General features: G+C 43.1%; 1 protein-coding gene across 1 annotated transcript in view; it reads right to left on the bottom strand.

Moving 5' to 3' along the window:
• Nucleotides 1–23,087, bottom strand: part of LOC126412543 (myogenesis-regulating glycosidase) — a 237,326-nt gene that overhangs the window by 18,825 nt on the left and 195,414 nt on the right. Inside the window, exon 9 of the mRNA XM_050082188.1 lies at nucleotides 14,155–14,355. Coding sequence (XP_049938145.1) covers nucleotides 14,155–14,355 — 201 coding nt within the window. The remainder of the gene's footprint in view (nucleotides 1–14,154; nucleotides 14,356–23,087) is intronic.

Genomic DNA, 23,087 nt, shown 5'->3' with positions numbered 1-23,087 from the left:
AGCTGTTGATAGCGCATTTGCCATTTGTGTGGTGCCTCGCGGCGGTCGCTTCCAACATCGCTCCGCGTCATACATTAACAACATCTGTGAAGTGATCCGCATCATATGTGTGTGTCACCTATAACTGAGAAGTAGCGAGCAGCCGATGTGGCAATACTGTAGCGGCAAGCGACAGGCGTCAACTATCAAGTAATTTTTTATCGTACTATAACAAATCCATGAGATTATTTTCAATGAGATGCTGCTTTGTTTTATACAATAACAAAAAACTGCGATTTGTCTAGGCTGTTTTAAAGGTAACAAGGCCAATAAAAGCCGAAAGAAGGCTGTGGATAAAGAAATGGCTAACGCAAAGAAAGAAATTAACTCACTGATGCTCTGTTACTTAAGGAGGTGGTTTCGTAATTCAACAGTTGCTGAACATCGTCAGCACATTCTCAACAAACAAGAATACGGTACAGTAATGAAAGGCTGCAAGCTGCGAGGAGAGGCTGTTAGCGACATTACAGTCTCTAGCCACTGGCAGAAGCTCTGAGGAACACAAGTAAAGTGTAATTGTATATTCATAATTATAATATAAAATGTTACCTGCAACGTGTTTTATAGTTGCCTGGGAAATACATCCTAAAAAAGCAAAGTAAATAGAAGAAAAGATATTCATGTAAAAGTTATTAATTTCTGTATGTATGTAGAGTACAAGATGTCCCCTGAAAGTTTAGCAAGTTCATTTCAAATTAGAGGACTACAAATGGTGGTGGTGCACATTATCTAGTAAATACAACAAATCATTAGAAATGAAGCATTTAGCAACTGTGAGAAATGTAAAAAGAAAAGTCCTACACTTCGCTATTCATCGCGGAAGGCTTGGATATCTGCTGGATTTTGTTAACACTTGTAACAATGCCGCCAATTTATTAATTCCTGAATAAAAATCCGTCGACTATCTATATTTCCGTTTCTAGGTTTGATTTCTGAGCCATATCGGAAATGAAATTTAAGATTTAACCTATCTGTATTTCGGTTTTTAGTTTTGGTTTCCGTTAAATATCGAAACTAAAACTTAAATATCGAAATACGAAAGGTAGACGGGCATCTGCACTATTTAATCCCATGCACAGTGGCAAAAGACGAACTTTTGTAGGGCAGTTGGGACGACAACGCTACACAGGGCACAGTTTATCGGATGAAGAAAGACGTGACAGTCGGTCGGCTGGTCAAAACGCCTACACAAGTCCGATACGATGGTCGTTCGGTCGGTGCGAGTGTAGGGCCCTTTACAGTCCGCGCAAACTAAGTTGACACTCAGCGAGGTGACTGATTTCATCCAGATTTACGGAATATGCGGAGCCTGAGAAGAAATTAAAGCGACAGAAGTGGAAGAGACTCCAGATGGCCATGTGTATAGAAAAAATAGCATATCTAGCGTGTTTCGCGTGAGGCATGAGCCTTTTATGTTAACGTAAATTGTGGGCGGCGGTTAGGGCAGCGGCCTCTGAACGGTACTGAAACGCCGACTCCTTCTGCAGTAACTTTTTTTCTTTTTCTTGTTTTGAGTTTTTGCGTTACTTAAACTGCAAACGAACCGAAATTGTGCTGACGGTATAGGGTGACCGTAATTAAAGTTCCAGTTTCGTAACGATGTAGAAAGAGAACCACGGCTCAGAATGACGTCAAATTTGAACAGTGTATTATTGAAGCAGTGGGAAAAGTCATGCAGCAAAAACAATGTAAAGAAAATTTTATCAATAGATGGTGCTGTAAGCGTCAGAAATGCCCCCCAAGAGGCGTGTGCCACACGGCTGTTCCTCAGTTTGTTTCCGAGATCCCCAACATGACTGACTGTGTGAAGCATCGTACAATGTGGTAAGGCTCTTTTACAAGGACGGTAACTGTGAAGAAGTTCTGGACACACTTAAGGTATGACATTGCTCCAACGTCTACTAAAGATCTGCTGAAAATGATTACAAAATTCGAAACGATAAGTTCTTTTGAAGCGTAAAACGGGAGAGGGAGGAAAGCAGTTGATCCAAAGTCTGTCGAAGATATGACCAGAACATTGCAGGAAGAGTCGGGCGGTGCACGGGGATTGCTCGAACATTGGACCCGCCTGTGAGCACGGTGCATAAAATCCTACGAAAACACAAAATGACCCACGTTCAGGAATTGCTTCCTGGCGACCTTCCTGGGATGTATTGCTCACATGGAAGTGGACAATGAATGGCTATGGAACAGTCTATTCTGTGGACAGACGTAACACATTTCTATCTACCATCATCATCAGTGTTCTGCCAAAAGGCAGGTTTTCAAATGGCAGTTCTCCAGGCTGCCCGGTCTTCTGCAATCCTCTTCAGGTCTGCATAATTTCCTTTTCCCTTTATGTCGTCTATCATCTTGCATCTCCTTCTTCCTCTCAGTCTTCTCCCACAAACCAATCCTTCCAAAGCATGTGCTAGCAAGCACTCCCTTCTCAATGAATGCCCCAACCAGTTCTTTTTCCTTTCTCTTACAACAGTCAGCAGACATCTCTCATCAACCATTTCCAATACTCTGTCATTACTCATTCTTTCCATCCAGCTTATTCTCTCCATTCTCCTCCACATCCAAATCTCAAATGCCTGTAACCTTTTTTCATCCTCTCGTCTCAGCGTCCATGTTTCTGCCCCATATAGTGCGACACACCAGACACAACATTTGCCAAGCCTTTTCCTTAGGCCTTTATCTAATTTGCCGCATACGAGTCTCCTCTTTCTGTTGAATGCCTCCTTCGCTATGGCAATTTTAGTTTTCACCTCCTGGTGACATCTCAAGTCTTCAGTTATTGTGCTTCCAAGATATTTAAATGCATTTACCTTGGCTAATGCTAGATAGTCCTATTTTAATATTGGACAGTCTGCGTCTTGTACTGATGACCATACTCTTTGTTTGTGCTGTGTTTATTTGCATCCCATATTCCACACAAGCTTCATTCACATCTTTCAGCATATTATTCACTGTCCGCTCACTTTCTGCCACTAATACCATGTCATCAGCAAATCTTACGCATTCTATTCTCTTTCCACCAATACATATTCCTCTTTTCCCATCTAAGCCTTTCGCAATAATCTCCTCAACAACAGTGGGGAAAGGCAACAACGTTGTCTAACACCTCGTCCAGTGCTGCTTCCTTCTGACATTTCATTTCCAATCCTTATCCTTACTTTCTGGTGTAAATATAGATTCTGTATCAGTCGTCTCTCTTTCCAATCTACTCCTTTCCACTTCAAAATATCCATCAGCTTGTTCCATTGAAATCTGTCAAAAGCCATTTCTAAATCTATAAAAACAGCAAAGATTTCTCTACCTTTGTCCATATATCTTTTCCCTATAGTTCTTAACAGGCCAACAGCATCTCTTGTTCCTTTTCCTCTTCTAAATCCGAACTGCTCCTCTGCAATCCCTCTATCCAGCTTGCCATATAGCTTTCCATCTAAAAGAACATGTCAATACGCAGAGGTGCTGAATAAGCAGAACGGAAAACGTGCGCACCCATCAACCGATACCGCTTCATTTTGCAAAGATCACCGTGTGGTGCGAGTTGACGGCGTCTTTTATCGCAGGTCCGTATTTTATCGAGATGAGTCCTCTGGGTGCTGTTACCTGTACCGCCATTGGTAAACGCTATGAGAGTCTTTTGCGCATCAAAGTCTTCTAACCCTACAACAGCGTGCATGTGTGAGTAGATCACTTTGGTCCAAGATGGCGCTCCTCCGTGTATCGCACAGCCATGCTAGAATTATCAGCGGTTATTTCCCTACAGCCCGGCCATCCAGATCACCGATATTAATCCGTATGAATTCTGGCTATGGTGTTATATGAAAGATTTTGTGTTCAGTGCTCCAGTCACGAACGTAGCTCAAGTGAAGGCACGCACTGTGCAACGCATTCTGAACGTGATACCCGAGACACTCCAGTAGGTTGTGGTACACGCTGTTTCATGATTTCATCTTACGGCAAAAAACAGTGGACAGCATACTGAACATGTCTTGTGCCATTTTCATGACAATTAAAAACCGATGTCATTTTGTTTTTATGTAGTTCTTGGCCCCAGAACAAATACTAGTAAGAACCGAAGTAATTTTATTTTTTATGCGGTTTTTTTTTTGGTCTCACGACAATTAAAAATCGATGTCATTTAATTTTTTATGCTGTTTATGCCTCAGGACAATTAAAAATCGATTTTTCCCATACGAGGTGGTACGACCTTGCCGTAGTGGATGGGCTTACCTAACAAACAGTGTCACACATGTCGGCTGCCAGCTTGTGTAGTCATGCACTTTGAACAGTACAGGTGGTGTAATATGCAACTCAAACCAAAGCTGTCATATTTCGATTCATCTTTCATTTGTAACCACACCATTTGCGTTAAGAAGCTTGCAACGCCATCTGTTGGTAAAATTTTCGTTCATTATGTTTTGATCCATGATGCTTCCCCCTGCATCAATATTAAGCTGCTTAAATTTGACGTTATTATGATCAAAGGTTCTCTTTCTACAGCGTTCTTAAAATGGAACTTTAAGTACGGACATCCTGTGTCGTATTTATTAATATTTTCATAAAAGGCATGAAAAGAAAAAGCAAAGGAAAATTTGGTGGATGAATAGACATATTTACAACAAGCTTACACAGAAATATTTTGACTGACTATGTAAGAGAAGACCTTACGTGATTTACGTTCAAAAATATAGTATCGACGGCAATTGAGAAAATTATATAAATTAATACGAGATGGTACTGATCCCACATGGCACACAAAGCAGGTCAGAACACTGTTGCAGAAGCGACGAAAAAAGCTTGCCAAATTTAAAATAACGCACAATTTCAAAGATTGGCGAAGTTTTACAGAAGCCCGAAACTCTGCACGAATTTCAATGCGAGATGCTTTTAATAATTTCCACACCAAAACTCTCTCCCGAAATCGGGCACAGCAAATGGCTCTGAGCACTATGGGACTTAACTCCTGAGGTCATCAGTCCCCTAGAACTTAGAACTACTTACACCTAACTAACCTAAGGACATCACACACATCCATGCCCGATGCAGGATTCGAACCTGCGACCGTAGCAGTAGCGCGGTTCCGGACTGCGCACCTAGAACCGCTAGACCGGGCACAGCACTTAAAAAGATTCTGGTTGTATGTAATATACAGCCGGCCGGTGTGGCCAAGCGGTTCTAGGCGCTTCAGTCTGGAACCGCGCGACCGCTACGGTCGCAGGTTCGAATCCTGCCTTGGCCATGGATGTGTGTGATGTCCTTAGGTTAGTTAGGTTTAAGTAGTTCTAAGTTCTAGGGGACTGATGACCTTAGATGTTAAGTCCCATAGTGCTCAGAGCCATTTGACCCATTTTTTTGTTGTTGTAATATACACAAGGGCAAGACGCAATCAATACCTTCACTGCACGATAACAACGTTCATGTTACTGATCACGGTGCCACTAAAGCAAAGTTACTAAACACAGTTTTCAGTAAATCCTTCGCCAAAGAATACGAAATAAATATTCCAGAATTAGAGTCAAGATCAGCTTCCTACATGAGAAACTTAGAAATAGATATTGTCAGTGTAGCGAGGCAGCATAAATTACTTAATAAAGGCAAGTTCTCCAGTCTATATTGTACTCGTACTTCGTCGCATTTGTGAAGGAATTTCGGAAAACGGTGTTTAATTAACCCCGCTTTAGTGGCACTGTCATTGGCAACATTACCACAGCTATCATGTAGAGAAGGTATTCAAAAAATGGTTCAAATGGTTCTGAGCACTGTGGGACTTAACTTCTGAGGTCATCAGTCCCCTAGAACTTAGAACTACTTACACCTAACTAACCTAAGGACATCACACACATCCATGCCCGAGGCAGGATTCGAACCTGCGACCGTAGCGGTCGCGCGGTTCCAGACTGTAGCGCCTAGAACCGCTCAGCCACTTCGGCTGGCAGTGAAGGTATTGCTTGCGTCTTGTCGCTGGCGTACTTCACATAGGACCAGAATTTCTTTGGACTTTGTGCCAGATTTGGAGACAGAGGTGTGTTTTTGCTCCACGGCACAATCTTAATTCGTACTATACAGGACACATGCTGCATCTCTGAGCCATTGAGCCGGTCGGGGTGGCCGAGCGGTTATAGGCGCTACAGTCTGGAACCGAGCGACCGCTACGGTTGCAGGTTCGAATCCTGTCTCGGGCATGGATGTGTGTGATGTCCTTAGGTTAATTAGGTTTAAGTAGTTCTAAGTTCTAGTAAACTGATGACCTCAGACGTTAAGTCCCATAGTGCTCAGAGCCATTCTGAGCCATCGAATTTTGCCTCATCCCTTGTACTCTCTCTACATTGCACCCGTGACTGCTTCCGCTTTCCTCGGATGAAGAAACCATTGAGTGACAAGCGCCTTTGGAGGTGAACCGTTTAGCGTACAACCAAAATGGCGATTGTAAGCGAATTGTAGTTATCACTGCCCGCCTAATAATTGATGGTAGCCTCTCTTGAGAGCGTGGAGTGTGAATGTTAGTGAATTGTGCTTGAGATTTCATTGTGCGAGCCACGAGTATTACTGGATGTGTGCCCTACAAACCGCCGACTGTTTTACGTTGCCAGGAACACTTAAAGCGTTCACCATAGAGGTTCTATATTCGATATCTGTGTTCATTGGTAAACTATTATTAAATTATTGTGAAAAGCGTACTCTCTGCATTCGTGTGTCTTGTCGTCGAGGTAACAGCCAGCCCCGCCGTGATGCTTACTGAATCAACAAAGCGTGGACTTGACCTAATTCAGTGAACACTGTAATTGAGAGAGTGAGGTCTATAAACCATGTGCAGTTAAAATTTATGAGTGGAAATACTGTCGTTCGTACCTCGTGTCGTGAGATCAATATTCAGTCGCGTCGCGAAACAATTACCGTATATTTTGGCAGATAAGACGATAGTTGAAGCATAAAAAAAAGGCACCCAAAATCGGGGGCGTCTTATACGACAGATATAAAACATAGTTTGAAATTTGTACAAATTAAAACCTTTATAAAATAAAATAAAGCACTCATCAGTATATTTAAAACGCTGCAAAATCCTCGCAATCATCATCTAAGGAAAGCAGCTCTTCAAGTACATTCTCACTTTCGTTGTTGACAGGGTCGTCATATGCACGTTGTGAATCGATTTCTGCTTCGTCATCAGTATCCCATAACAAACCGTCCTCAGTACCGTTCATAGCATTGGAAATCCCACACTTCTTGATGGATTTGATCAGAGTTTCCTCTCCACTTTTTCCACTGAGTTGATCACGAAATCACATATAATGTCAAGTGGTGCAGCGGGCATAGCTCCATCTTTCGTATACGACTTTTCGCTACTCGTCATCCTATTATTCCATTGTTTGGGCATGTGGTCTTTGAATGCTTTATTCAGAGAGACGTCTAAAAGATGTAGCATCAAAGATAAACCATCGGGTATAACATCAATCTTAGTATTTCTTCTTGTGATGTGATTTTCGGTATTCTCAGTTATGTGACTGCGAAACATATCCCATACCAGGAAACTTGGTTGATTTCGTAGAGCACCTTGTCACCTCTGCCACACATTATTCAGCCACAATTTTACACTATTACCGCCCATCCCTCCGCTTTCGAGAAAATTTACAGAAATGCTTGGTGAAAATTTTATTCTAGGAAAGGTTAACCGCTTTCAAATGACCATAAGTTTTAATTTTTTTCCATCTGCCATGCATGTTAATACTGCTGCAAACCTGGTCTTTTCGTAGCCTATATTTCTGACCTGAACAGTTATTACGCCTTTCGTTTCCACAAATGGTTAAATGGTTCAAATGGCTCTGAGCACTATGGGACTTAACATCTGAGGCCATCAGTCCCCTAGAACTTAGAACTACTTAAACCTAACTAACCTAAGGACATCAAATACATCCATGCCCGAGGCAGGATTCGAACCTGCGACCGTAGCAGTCTCGCGGTTCCGGACTGAAGCGCATAGAACCGCACGGCCACCGCGGCCGGCCCTCGTTTCCACAGTTCTTTTGTTTATCACATTGGAGTTCATAGGTTTTTCATCCATATTTCCAATATGAGATAGTGGAAAGTTATATTTTTTCCTCATATGAATAAGAAATGTATAAAAACCCGTAACTTTATGGTCAACATCTTTCGGTAATTTCTGAGCAAATTTTCTTTTCTGGCACATTACCAGATTTTTTCTGTTCATGAAACGACTGCACCTACCTACTGTTGGTTTAAATTCTTTGCCGTGCTCTCGACTGGCACGTGCCCACATCAATGTATAATCCCTAGTCATATCACTTGTAACAACATACACGATGTGATCAAAAGTATCCGGACACGTGGCTGCAAATGACTTACAAGTTCGTGGCGCCCTCCATTGGTAATGCAGGAATTCAATATGGTGTTAGCCTACCCTTAGCCTTGATTACAGCTTCCACTCTCGCAGGTATATGTTCAGTCAGGTGCTGGAAGGTTCCTTGGGGAATGACAGCCCATTCATCACGGAGCGCTGCACTGAGGAGATGCATCGATGTCTGTCGGTGAGGCCTGGCACGAAGTCGGCGTTCCAAAATATCCCAAAGGTGTTCTATAGGATTCAGGTCAGGATTCTGTGTAGGCCAGTCCATTACAGGCATGTTAGTGTCGTGTAACAACTCCTCCACAGGCCGTGCATTATGAACAGGTGCTCGATCGTTTTGAAAGGTGCAATCGCCATCCCCGAATCGCTCTTCAACAGTGGGAAGCGTAATGATGCTTGAAACATCAATGTAGGCCTGTGCTGTGATAGTGCCACGCAAAACTACAATGGGTGCAAGCCCCCTCCATGAAAAACACATCACACCATAACACCACCGCCTCCGAATTTTACTGTTGGCACTACACTGGCAGATGCCGATCACCGGGCATTCGCTATACCCACATCCTGCCATCGCATAGCCACATAGCGTATCGAGATTCGTCACCCCACACAACGTTTTTCCACTGTTCATTCGTCCAATGTTTGCGCTACTTTCACCAAGCGAGGCGTCGTTTGGCATTTACTGGCGTGATGTGTGCTTATGGGCAGCCGCTCGACCATGAAATCCAAAGTTTTCTCACCTCCCGCCTAACTGCCATAGTACTTGCAGTGGATCCAGATGCGGTTTGGAATTACTGTATGATGGTGTGGGTAGATGTCTGCCTAATACACACTGCGACCCTCTTCAAATGTCGGCGGCCTTTTTCAGTCAACAGATGAGGTCGGTATGTACGCTTTTGTGCTGTACGTGTCCCTTCACGTTTCCACTTCACTATCACATCGGAAACAGTGGGCGTAGGGATGTTTAGGAGCGTGGACATCTTGCGTACAGACATATGACACAAGTTACATCCAATCACCTGACCACGTTCGAAGTCCGTGAGTTCCGCGGAGCGCCCCATTCTGCTCTCTCATGATGACTAATGACTCCTGAGATCGCTGATGTGGAGTACCTGGCAGTAGGTGGCAGTACAATACACCTAATATGAATAACGTATGTTTTTGGGAGAATCGAGATACTTTTTATCACATAGTGTAACAATTCCACCCCTGTTATTATACTCATTCTGCAACGCTTTTTTCTAAGTCTGGCCGGCCGAAGTGGCCGAGCGGTTCTAGGCGCTACAGTCTGGAACCGCGCGACCGCTACGGTCGCAGGTTCGAATCCTGCCTCGGGCATGGATGTGTGTGATGTCCTTAAGTTAGTTAGGTTTAAGTAGTTCTAAGTTCTAGGGGACTGATGACCTCAGAAGTTGAGTCCCATAGTCCTGAGAGCCATTTGAACCATTTTTCTAAGTCTGGCCAGCGAGTAAGAACACTTCTTCATTGCATTATTTTATTTTAATAGCGTCTACATTCTTTCACCAATCTTTTACCATCGTCTCTGTTATATCGAAAGCCCTTGCAGCAGCACAGATGGCCGGCCAGAGTGGCCGAGCGGTTCTAGGCGCTACAGTCTGGATCCGCGCGACCGCTACGGTCGCAGGTTCGAATCCTGCCTTGGGCATGGATGTGTGTGATGTCCTTAGGTTAGTTAGGTTTAAGTAGTTCTAAGTTCTAGGGGACTGATGACCTCAGAAGTGAAGTCCCATAGTGCTCAGAGCCATTTGAACCATTTGCAGCGCAGATATTCCATTCTTTACCCTGTTTTATGACCTTTAACTTGAATCTTGCTTCGTAATGCCTTCTCTTTTTTTTTGGATCCATCATTAGGCACGCATTTCACAAATTTGATGCCGATTTCACTTACAGTACAAACTGTTTGAACACAGAAACCAAACTCAACAATACTTGTTAGCTGTACATATGAGTTCGTTATTCGGCACGTGTTTATACAGTCATAACCTAAAATATTGCTGAAGGAGTCTCTTGGTTTATGACGTGTGCAGCCGAACCAATTGTTTAGTAGTACAGATCGCGTATGTCCGCAAAACAATAATCATTACGACGCTTTTATAAATATACTTATGGTCATTACCCGAATCAGTGCGCATGTTATTACCCGGATTATGAATATTATAAACTAAATTTAAGGCCGTTGATAGTTTGGGGGTCATCTTATGGGGTGAGGATATAATAAAACTAAATATCTTTGAGGAAGATTTATATCTTATTCGCCGTAATATACGGTGCGTAGAAACTCGTGAAGGTGATTTGTAGCAGCGTCAGGGTGAACTAATGTTAATTACAAGAAACTGTGCCTACTATCAGAAGTATAGCTAATTCTCTAAAAAGTGGTTTTTTAGTGACTGATATACTAGTAAACGAACAGTGTGACTAGAGATGGGGGCAGTAGGTTTCAATGTACTGCAAAGACAAGATGCACCTGAAAAGTTCAGTGAATGGTCTTCGAAAATAGAGGAAAGAAGAGTTACAAACAAAATACCGTTATTGGCCTTCAAAATAGTGACTATTAGCTACAACACACTTCTGACATCGGTTGTAAAGCTGTTGCAAACTGTCAGCAAAACTCTTCTCGTGGAATCACTTCAAGCACAATTGGCACGTTTTGTTGGACATCCGCATCATTACACGTATGAGACCTGATGCTACAACAATGATCCGGAGACCAAGCGACAGTCAACGGTGTGATGTTCATCAGCTTGCCCACCTCCTGAAAAAACGGTGGCTGACAAAATCCGACATTAAGACGAAGTTGATCACCTTGATCCATCATGAATTTCTCCCAGAGGGAGGCAGGAAAGACGATGAACACCATCCGACTGGCCGTCGCTTGGCCTGCGGATCATACTGATAGGGCCACGTCTCGTGATTTTTCAGCAGCTTTACAACCAATGTCAGAAGTGTGTTGTAGCTAATGATGATTAATTTGAAGGTCACTAAATACATTTTGTTTGTAACTGCTGCTTTATTTACTTTCTGAGACCATTCACCAAACTTTTCATGCATCTTGTAGACCATAGTAGCCGAAGTACTAATTAAAACTTACGTCTGTTGTATGACTTAAACAGTGGACGAACAGCGCGACCCACATCAACGTGTTTTACTGGTAGAATATATGTAATCTTTATCAGATACTTGTGGTTCTCATTATGTGTGTGCTCCCCCAACATACAACCAATTAAATAAACAGTTACACGATTAAGTTTGAGTTGGTGGTGCAGCATCGAGAAGACAAGTGCCGACGATAAACAGGTACGTGTGGTCTATACAAGCAGTCAATTAATATTCGTATTTATGTGCTTGTGTTGAGTAACGTATCATTAGCTGCATTTGAGAGAGAATGAAAGTTCCGCCCTCCTTCCCACCCCCTCCCCTGTGCCGCTTTCAAGGTTATACAACTAATATTTCCTCCGCGTCATTCGACATTCGAGGTTGGGAAAAATGTGTTGCATTGAAGGGCGAATACATAGAGAAGTACTGACACCATCACCAAGTTTCATGATAGCAGCTTGATATCTTTCGAGGTAACAGACCACGTGTCGCAGAACCTTGAGATATCTCAGACAAACGCACTACTCACAAGGGAATCTCCTCATCGCTCACCCAAGGGATAGCCGTCAAAAACTGAATGCAGACGAAGCATAAAAACTGAAAAGTGGTGTACTGATGCACGAAAAAAGAAGAAGAATACAAACAGTGAACTTTCCAAGCTCAAGACATGCAACATCAAACGAAATGGCAGAGCCAAGACGTCGTGGTTAGGTGGTTACCGTGTTGGTATGCAAAACAGGAGATCAGTGTTCAAATCTTCCTCGTAGCAAAATACCTTCTTTTTCACAAAATTATTAATTGTCCGTCCTGTCATTGGACACGGCCACAAATGTGGATACAGCGAACAGACACGTCAATGACCAGACGGACAGTTCAAAATTTTGTGAAAAAAAAAGGCACGAGGGAGATTTAAACATGGAACTCCGCTTTCTCAGTCCGACACCGTGAGCACATCACCACGGCGCCTTGGATCTACCAGTTCGCTTAATGTTGCGTATCTCATGCTTGGATCATTCACTGTTTCTATTTTGTCTGTTTTTTCACAGTTCAGTGTACTTTCTTCCTGTTTTCGTGCTTGATCTGTGTTCAGTTTTTGACGAGCTATCCACTAGGCCATCGTACCATTAAAACTGAGGTGCTTGAGATGGGAGTTTCCCTTGTCAGTCCTGCAAAAAATTAAAATACCCTACTGGCCATTAAAATTGCTACATCAAGAAGAAATGCAGATGCTAAACGGGTATTCCTTGGACAAATATATTATACTAGAACTGACATATGATTACATTTTCACACAATTTGGGTGCATAGATCCCGAGAAATCAGTACCCAGAACAACCACCTCTGCCCGTAGTATCGGCCTTGATACGCCTGGGCATTGAGTCAAACAGAGCTTGGATGGCGTGTACATGCACCTTCAACACGATACCACAGTTCATCAAGAGTAGTGACTGGCGTATTGTGACAAGCCAGTTGCACGGCCACCATTGACCAGAAATTTTAAATTGGAGAGAGATCTGGAGAATGTGCTGGCCACGGCAGCAGTCGAACATTTTCTGTATCCAGAAAGGCCCGTATAGGACCTGCAACATTCGGCCGTCATTACCCTGCTGAAATGTAGGGTTTCGCAGGGATCGAATGAAGGGTAGAGCCACTGGTCGTAGCACATCTGAAATGTAACGTCCACTGTTCAAATTGCAGTCACTGCGAACAAGAGGTGTCCGAGACGTGTAACCAATGGCACCCCATACCATCAAGCCAGTATGGCGATGACGAATACACGCATCCAACGTGCGTTCACCGCGCTGTCGCCAAACACGGATGCGACCATCACGATGCTGTAAACAGAACCTAGATTCATCCGAAAAAATGAAGTTATGTCATTCGTGCACCCAGGTTCGTCATTGAGTACATCACCGCAGGCGCTCCTGTCTGTGATGAAGCGTCAAGAGTAACCGCAGTAATGGTCTCCGAGCTGATAGTTCATGCTGCTGTAAACGTCGTCGAACTGTTCGTGGAGATGGTTGTTGTCTTGTAAACGTCGCCATCTGTTGACTCAGGGATTGAGACGTGGCTGCACGATCCGTTACAGCCATGCGGATAAGATGCCTGTCATCTCGACTGCTAGTGATACGAGGCCGTTGGGATCCAGCACGGCATTCCCTATTACCCTCCTGAACCCACCGACTCCATATTCTGCTAACAGTCATTGGATCTCGACCAACGCGAGCAGCAATGTCGCGATACGATAAACCGCAATAGCGATAGGCTACAATCCGAACTTTATCAAAGTCGTAAACGTGATGGTACGCAATTCTCCTCCTTACACGAGGCATCACAACAACGTTTCACCAGGTAACGCCGGTCAACTGCTGTTTGTGTATGGGAAATCAGTTGGAAACCTTCCTCATGTCAGCACGTTGTAGGTGTCGCCACCGGCGCGAAACTTGTGTGAATGCTCTGAAAAGCTAATCATTTGCATGTCACAGCATGTTCTTCCTGTCGGTTAAATTTCGCGTCTGTAGCACGTCATCTTCGTGGTGTAGCAATTTTAATGGCCAGTAGTGTATTAGTAAAGACTGTAGAAGTGAAGGCGCAGGCACGCTCGTCAGTAGCGGCCTGAGACGACCGGAGGACTCGGAACTTACGGCACCGGTGACGCCGACGACGGGACAGCCGGCGCGCAGCACGCTCTCGGTGAAGACAGTCTTGTACTCGTCGGGAGAGTAGAGCGGCCGCGAGTACTGGTAGAACTGCGGCTGGTCCGTGGCGGTGCCCACCTCCAGGTAGAAAGCAGTCACGTGGTAGCGCTCCTGCACGCCCCGCAGCCGCTGCTGCAGCCACGCCACCTGCACACGAGTTCAGGTGGACAACCATCAAACGAGCTGATTAATTCAACAAAAGAGAAGGAAAAACTGGCCAGGTGCGGTTAGGGCTCGCGCTCTGCGGGTTACGAACAAACTTAATTATGTATTCAGGGTGGTCCATCGATTATGACCGGGCCAAATATCTCACGAAATAAGCGTCAAACGAAAAAACTACAAAGAACGAAACTTGTCTAGCTTTAAGGGGGAAACCAGATGGCGCTATGTTTGGTCCGCTAGATGGCGCTGCAATAGGTCAAACGGATATCAACTGCGTTTTTTTAAAATAGCAACCCCCATTTTTTATTACATGTTCGCGTAGTAAGTAAAGGAATATGAATGTTTTAGTTCGAATACTTTTTTCGTTTTTTCATACATGGCACTGTAATAGTCACAAACACATGGCTCACAATTTTAGACGAACAGTTGGTAATAGGTAGGTTTTTTAAATTAAAATACAGTACGTAGGTACGTTTGAACATTATATTTCGGTTGTTCCAATGTGATACATCTACCTTTGTGAACGTTTCATTTCTGAGAACGCATGCTGTTACAGCGTGATTACCGGTAAATACCACATTAATGCAATACATGCTCAAAATGATGTCCGTCAACCTCAATGCATCTGGCAGTACGTGTAATGGCATTCCTCTCAACAGCGAATAGTTCGCCAACCGTAATGTTCGCACATGCATTGACAATGCGCTGACGCATGTTGTCAGGCGTTGTCGGTGGATCACGATAGCAAATATCCTTCAACTTTCCCCACAGAAAGAAATCCGGGGACGTCAGATCCGGTGAACGTGCGGGCCATGGTGTGGTGCTTCGACGACCAAGCCAACTGTCATGAAATATGCTATTCAATACTGCTTCAACCGCACGGGAGCTATCTGCCGGACATCCATCATGTTGGAAGTAAATCGCCATTCTGTCATGCACTGAAACATCTTGTACTAACATCGGTAGGACATTACGTAGGGAATGAGCATACATTGCACCATTTAGATTGCCATCGATAAAATGTGGGCCAATTATCCTTCCTTCCATAATGCCGCTCCATACATTAACCCGACAAGGTCGCTGATGTTCCACCTGTCGCAGCCATCGTGGAAACCGGTGCCCAATAGTGCATATTATGCCGGTTTACGTTACCGCTGTTGGTCAATGACGCTTCGTCGCTAAATAGAGCGCGTGCAAAAAACTTGGCATCGTCCCGTAATTTATATTGTGCCCAGTGGCAGAACTGTACACGACGATCAAAGTCGTCGCCATGCAATTCCTGGTGCATAGAAATATGGTACGGGTGCAATCGATGTTGATGTAGCATTATCAACACCGATGTTTTTGAGATTCCCGCTTCTCGCGCAATTTGTCTGCTACTGATGTGCGGATTAGCGGCAACAGCAGCTAAAACACCTACTTGGGCATCATCATTTGTTACAGGACGTAGTTGACGTTTCACATGTGGCTCAACACTTCCTGTTTCCTTAAATAACGTAACTATCCGGCGAACGGTCAGGACACTTGGATGATTTCGTCCCGGATACCGAGCAGCTTACATAGCACTTGCCCGCTGGGTATTTTGATCACAATAGCCATACTTCAACAGGATATCGACCTTATCTGCAATTGTTAAACGCTCCATTTTATCACGAGTAATGTATCACGAAAGAAATACCGTCCGCACTGGCGGAATGTTACGTGATACCACGTACTTATACGTTTGTGACTATTACAGCGCCATCTATCACAAAGCGAAAAAAGTGGTGAAACTGAAACATTCATATTTCTTTACGTACTACACGAATATGTAATAAAAATGGGGGTTCCTATTTATGGCTCTTAGCACTATGGGACTCAACATCTGAGGTCATCAGTCCCCTAGAACTTAGAACTAGTTAAACCTGAACTAAGAACATCACACACATCCATGCCCGAGGCAGGATTCGAACCTGCGACCTTAGCGGTCGAGCGGTACCAGACTGAAGCGCCTAGAACCACTCGGCCACGCTGGCCGGCGTTTCCTATTTAAAAAAAAAAAAAACCAGTTGATATCTGTTTGATCTATGGCAGCGCCATCTAGCGGGCCAACCATAGCGCCAACTGGTTTCCCCCTTCAAACTAGATGAGTTTCGTTCTTTGTAGTTTTTTGGTTTGGCGCATAATTCGTGAGATATTTGGTCCGCTCACTATCAGTGGACCACCCTGTATAGGCAGTTCATCCATTCCGGGAATCGAGAATCTCAATGATTTTAGTCTGTTACCGACGTTCATACTGCGAAAATATCATTTCTAGGAATTCCAAGACTTCCCAGGTTTTAATTTTAAGTCTGAAGTTGGATAGCAAGAAATATTTATTTGCGTGTGGAATAATTACACGTTGAAACTGATACATTCATATTTCTTTACGTACTACACGAATATGTAATAAAAATGGGGGTTCATATTTATGGCTCTTAGCAGTATGGGACTCAACATCTGAGGTCATTTTTTTTTTTTACTTCTACCATAAAATCTCGTTTCTTGCCAGTTTTCGCAGCCTATAGATCAACCAGAAGCACCCTGTTTCAATGAGTGAGTTCGCGAGTATCAAAATCTTGACATAAATGTTCGTATCTTTTGATTGTATTGACTTAGAAGCTTAACATTTTTTAGATCGTCAGGGGACCATATGCCTTACCATGCTACATAAATATCAAATTTATACGTCTACCCGCTCCTGAGAAAATGGGCTCTTAACAGACAGACTGCCATACAGTCTGACAACAACAAAATAATTATTTTCCGTCTTATACAACTATAAATGAGCCCGTGTAGGCTGTTTTCCTCTACTTGTACTGTGACATCTTGCTTCCTGCCACATTTCATTATTTTAGTTCAAAGGGAAGTATCCTACAGGCTCTGGTGATTGAGTTTCGAGTAATTTGATATAAATGGCCGTATCTTTTGATTGCGTTGACTTAGAATCTTGCATGGCTTACACTGGCAAAGGACTCCTGACCTTAGTATGCGACATACATTTCAACTTTGTACGTCTACTCATCTCTGAGAAAAAGGGTACTTAACAGTCGGACAGACAGGTGGAGAACAAAGTGATCTTAAAAGGGTGTCGTGCTTCTAACGCTAAAAATGGGACCCTGGAGAGATATTCTGCTTTATAAAAGACACCATTACCCAACAGGTTCAGAATTTTCTGAGCTTCCAGATCGGTGAGGTGTATGGAGAAAACATTTTGAGCGATGGTACGGAGATGAGTGACAGCTTTTAACGACGGCCGTACGGATGTGCATCACGATGAACGAGGTGGGTAGCTTAAAGTCATTACTGACGATTTGGTGCCGGAAGTTGATGAAAAAGTGATAGAGAACAGACGTTTTACGGTTTCTATGATGCGTGATGAGCTTCCTCATTAGTCAAGAAGTGCCCTTTATGCAGTTGTTGCCTAATCGAGTGGCAGATTGCTATAAGGACGGTATTCAAAATCTGGTTTTACGATACGATAAGTGCTGCAATATTGGTGTAAATTATGTAGGAAAGTGGATTTAGGTATAGGTTTTCGCGTAAAAATAAAATAGCTAAGAAAAGTCTACTTGTTTTTCTTTTATTTCAGAACAGCACTTACTTAAAAATACGGTCATATTTCACCTGTATCTCTAGCGAATTTCGCTGCTCAGTGTTTATGTCATATATTCTTAACTATGTGTGGTACAGTGATATAATTTTGAGATACACCCTGTGGCAAATGTGAACACTGAATGCAATATTTTTCGGAATACAGTTAGTAGTAAAGAAGTAATACATAAAAATGTCTTGTCTGATGTGTCACTTTTACTGCATGAACAGCGGAAATGCACTAAGCGATGAACTTTCTCTTCACCAGATTGTGTGTTTTCAAGCATATTGTGTGTTTTCAGGGAGCGGGGGGTGGTGTAGGAGAGGTTGTAAGCGAGAGAAAGTCTCGTAAACTCTTGAAATTATGTGTAAAGTTTGTTGCAAGTCACTAATATGGCTATTTGTGCGTCGTGATCTAGACTTATTTTTAACCCCCATCCTACCCCTTTAAGACAATGATGGTTCTTACCCCTCAGTGGTTCTTTACAGACGGTAAGTCATGTGTATACCTAGTTTGGTTGAAATCGATCTAGTAGTTTAAGAGGGCATGTGGAACACATATAAACATACATACTTTTTTACTGTATAATATGTATGACTATATTAAAAAATAGATAGTCTATGTGCATCTGAAAATTCCTTAGAGTATCATGTAGAAAAACTGAGATAAATCAGTCAAGAACTTTTCGAGATTTTGCTAGCTACCTTCCCCTTAAAATGTCACGTATATTATATATTTATATGCTATGTACACTCTAAGACAAAAAGCGACCCACCATGAAGGAATTAAGCGAATGTGACGGAAATCGCTAGATGTGATACACATGTGCAGACAAACAAATGATTACAATTTCAGAAAAACTGGATAATGTTTCAAGAGAAAGACCTTCACAAATTGAGCAAGTCAACACGGCGCATAGAACATCGTCGACGTACCACTTTTCAGTAAAGGTGCCGCGGATGATAACCAAAGGAGTCTTACTATGAAATGAATGGCACCCCAGACCATCTCGCCTGGTTGTTGGGCCGTATGGTGGGCGATACTCATGTTGTTATCCGACCGTTGTCTGTGGCGTCTCCAGACACGGCTTCGCTGAGCAGCACTCATCAGGGAAGACAATTCTACTCGTCAGTCAGATTTCAGGCCGAATTCTCCCGACACCACTGAAAAGGGGTTGTTGGTGTGCAGGGGTCAATGACAGTCGGTGCAAGGAATGCCACGAGCTCAGCCCACTTTCTGTGAGCTGCCTATTAATGGTCCTTGTGGTCACCGAAGCAGCAGATGCACGTCGGATCGATGATGATGACGAATGCTGAGTTCTGAGTGTCTCTCTGACGACTGTTAGGTCCTCACGGTCTGTCGTCTCTCTAAGTCGACCGCTTCCTTCTGGACGCTGTGCTCTGTTGCGGTTCTCCCATTCCTGGCAACAACACCGTCGAACAGTGGCAGCTCACCTACTCAAATCTCGAGTGATTCGTCGACTATCCCAACTGGCTTCTTATAGCCCAACTATATGTCTTCACTCAGATACTGAGACCTGCGCAAACTGCTCACGCGCCTGTCTGCGAGATATAATTACTGTCCATCTGAGTACACAGAATGAAATTCGCGAGTATTTTATGCCCTGGTATGCCCTTGTCTGTTAAGCTTGCCAACTGTACAGTGGAATTGGACTGCAGCGTCACACGTTCATCCATCTCCCGCCAAAGTTTACAGTACCTGTGTAATTAACGTTTTGTGACCAATTTGCATCACTCCTTCGTGGTGTGTCTTTTTTTGCCTTAGAGTGTATATTAGAAAAAACATACCGCCTACGTCCATCAGAAAGCGCGTTAGAGCAACATGTAAAATTGTGAAGCAAACAGGTCAAGAAATTTTCGAGGTTTCTGGTAGTAACATTTCGCATTTAAATATTGCTTAAGACGGCACTATGGTTGGCCCGCTAGAAGGCGCTTCTATAGGTCAAACGGATATCAGCTGGGTTTTTTTTAAAATAGCAACCCCCATTTTTATTACATATTTGTGTAGTACGTAAAGAAATATGAATGGTTTAGTTGGACCACTTTTTTCGCTTTGTGACAGATGGTGCTGTAATAGTCACAAACGTATAAGTGCGTGGTATCACGTAACATTCCGCCAGTGCGTACGGTATTTGCTTCGTGATACATTACCCGTGTTAAAATGGACCGTTTACCAATTCCGGAAAAGGTCGATTTCCTGTCGATGTATGGCTATTGTGATCAAAATGCCCAACGGGCGTGTGCTGTGTATGCTGCTCGGTATCCTGGACGACATCATCCAAGTGTCCGGACCGTTCGCCGGATAGTTACGTTATTTAAGGAAACAGGAAGTGTTCAGCCACATGTGAAACGTCAACCATGACCTGCAACAAATGATGATGCCCAAGCAGGTGTTTCAGCTGCTGTCACGGCTAATCCGCCCGTCAGTAGCAGACAAATTGCCCAGAATCGCAAATCTCAAAACGTCGGTGCTGAGAATGCCACATCAACATCGATTGCACACGTACCATATTTCTATGCACCAGGAATTGCATAGCGACGACTTCGAACGTCGTGTACAGTTCTGCCACTGAGCACACAAGAGAAATTACGGGACGATGACAGATTTTTTGCACGCATTCTATTTAGCGACGAAGCGTCATTCACCAACAGCGGTAACGTAAACCGGAATAATATGCACTATTGGGCAACGGAAAATCCACGATGGCTGCGACAAGTGGAACATCAGCGACCTTGGCGGCCACTATGGGAGGAAGGATAATCGGCCCACATTTTATCGATGGCAGTCTAAATGGTACAATGTATGCTCATTCCCTACGTAATGTCCTACCGATGTTAGTACAAGATGTTTCAGTGCATGACAGAATGGCGATGTACTTCCAATATGATGGATGTCCGGCAGATAGCTCGCGTGCGGTTGAAGCGGTATTGAATAGCATATTTCATGACAGGTGGATTGGTCGTCGAAGCACCATACCATGGCCCGCATGTTCATCGGATCTGACGTCCCCGGATTTCTTTCTGTGGGGAAAGTTGAAGGATATTTGCTATCGTGATCCACCGACAACGCCTGACAACATGCGTCAGCACAATGTCAGTGCATGTGCGAACTACTCGCTGTTGAGAGGAATGTCGTTACACGTATTGCGAAATGCATTGAGGTTGACGGACATCATTTTGAGCATTTATTGCATTAATGTGGTATTTACCGGTAATCACGCTGTAACAGCATGGATTCTCAGAAATGGTAAGTTCACAAAGTTACATGTATCACTTTGGAACAACCGAAATAAAATGTTAAAACGTACCTACGTTCTGTTTTTTTAATGTAAAAAACATACCTTTTAATAACTGTTCGTTTAGAATTGTGAGCCATCTGTTTGTGACTATTACAGCGCCACCTATCACAAAGCGAAAAAAGTGGTCCAACTGTTGTTGTGGTCTTCAGTCCTGAGACTGGTTTGATGCAGCTCTCCATGCTACACTATCCTGTGCAAGCTTCTTCATTTCCCAGAACTTACTGCAACCTACATCCTTCTGAATCTGCTTGGTGTATTCATCTCTTGTCTTCTCTCTACGATTTTTACCCTCCACGTTGCCCTCCAATACTAAATTTGTGATCCCTTGATGCCTCAGAACATGTCCTACCAACCGATCCCTTCTTCTAGTCAAGTTGTGCCACAAATTCCTCTTCTCCCCAATTCTATTCAATACCTCCTCATTAGTTATGTGACCTACCCATCTAATCTTCAGCATTCTTCTGTAACACCACATTTCGAAAGCCTCTATTCTCTTCTTGTCTAAACTATTTATCGTCCATGTTTCACTTCCATACATGGCTACACTCCATACAAATACCTTCAGAAACTACTTGCTGACACTTAAATCTATACTTGATGTTAACAAATTACTTTTCTTCAGAAACGCTTTCCTTGCCATTGTCAGTCTACATTTTATATCCTCTCTACTTCGACCATCATCAGCTATTTTGTTCCCCAAATAGCAAAACTCCTTTACTACTTTAAGTGTCCAACTAAAACATTCATATTTCTTTACGTTCTACACGAATATGCAATAAAAAATGAGGGTTCCCATTTAAACAAACGCAGTTGATATCCGTTTGACCTATGGAAGCGCCATCTAGAGGGCCAACTATAGCGCCATCTGGTTTCCCCTTCCAAACTAGACAAGTTTCGTTCTTTGTAGTTTTTCCGTTTGACGCTTATTTCGTGAGATATTTGGCCCGGTTACGATCAATGGACCACCCTGTATAATAAAATATATAGTCTCTGACCTTCAGAATGCTCATTAGGGTAGGGTGCAAAAATCTGAAGCAAATCGGTCAAGAACTTGCCGAGACTTTTGCTAACAACTTTGAGCAGCGACTTGTGTTTATATAGTAGAATAGATGTAGACAAAGACATCACTACTAAAATACACTGCAGTGCCAAAGAAACTGGTATATGTATGCGTATTTAGATACAGAGATATGTAAACAGGCAGAATACGGCGCTGCGGCCGGCAACGCCTATAGAAGACAACAAGTGTATGGCGCTGTTAGTTAGTTAGCTAGTTAGTTAGTTACGTGTTCCATTGATCAATAGCACGGAAAACCGTTATGATGCGGAATACGTCAAATGCACAAGAAATGCGCACAAGAAACAAGGTTTTTTAAAAATTATAGTGTTATACCTAAATATTTCTATTGTCTATGCCATTCCCTTAAATGGCACAAAATGCATACATTATATCTCCAGATTTATTTACTCATATTCAAGAATTCATCTATGGTATATAAGGAGTTGTCAAGGAGGTATGATTTCAATTTGTTTTTGAAACTGTTACTGCTGTCTGTCAGACCTTTTACTTCACCTGGTATTGTATCAAGACGTTTTATAGCAGCATATTTTACCCCTTTCTGTGCCAAAGATAGGTTAAGTAAATGATAGTGTAGGTCTTTCTTTTTTCTGATATTGTAATCATGAATGTCGCTGTTGATTTTAAACTGGTCCATGTTGTTGAGAAAAAATTTCATTACTGAGTAAATGTACTGTGAAGCAGTTGTAAGAATTCCTAACCTTTTT

The sequence above is a fragment of the Schistocerca serialis genome, chromosome 7 (genome assembly GCF_023864345.2).
Source record: "Schistocerca serialis cubense isolate TAMUIC-IGC-003099 chromosome 7, iqSchSeri2.2, whole genome shotgun sequence".
Lineage (NCBI taxonomy): Eukaryota > Metazoa > Arthropoda > Insecta > Orthoptera > Acrididae > Schistocerca > Schistocerca serialis.
Note: the sequence above shows the minus strand (reverse complement) of the source record. Positions and strands in the feature narration are given on the sequence as shown.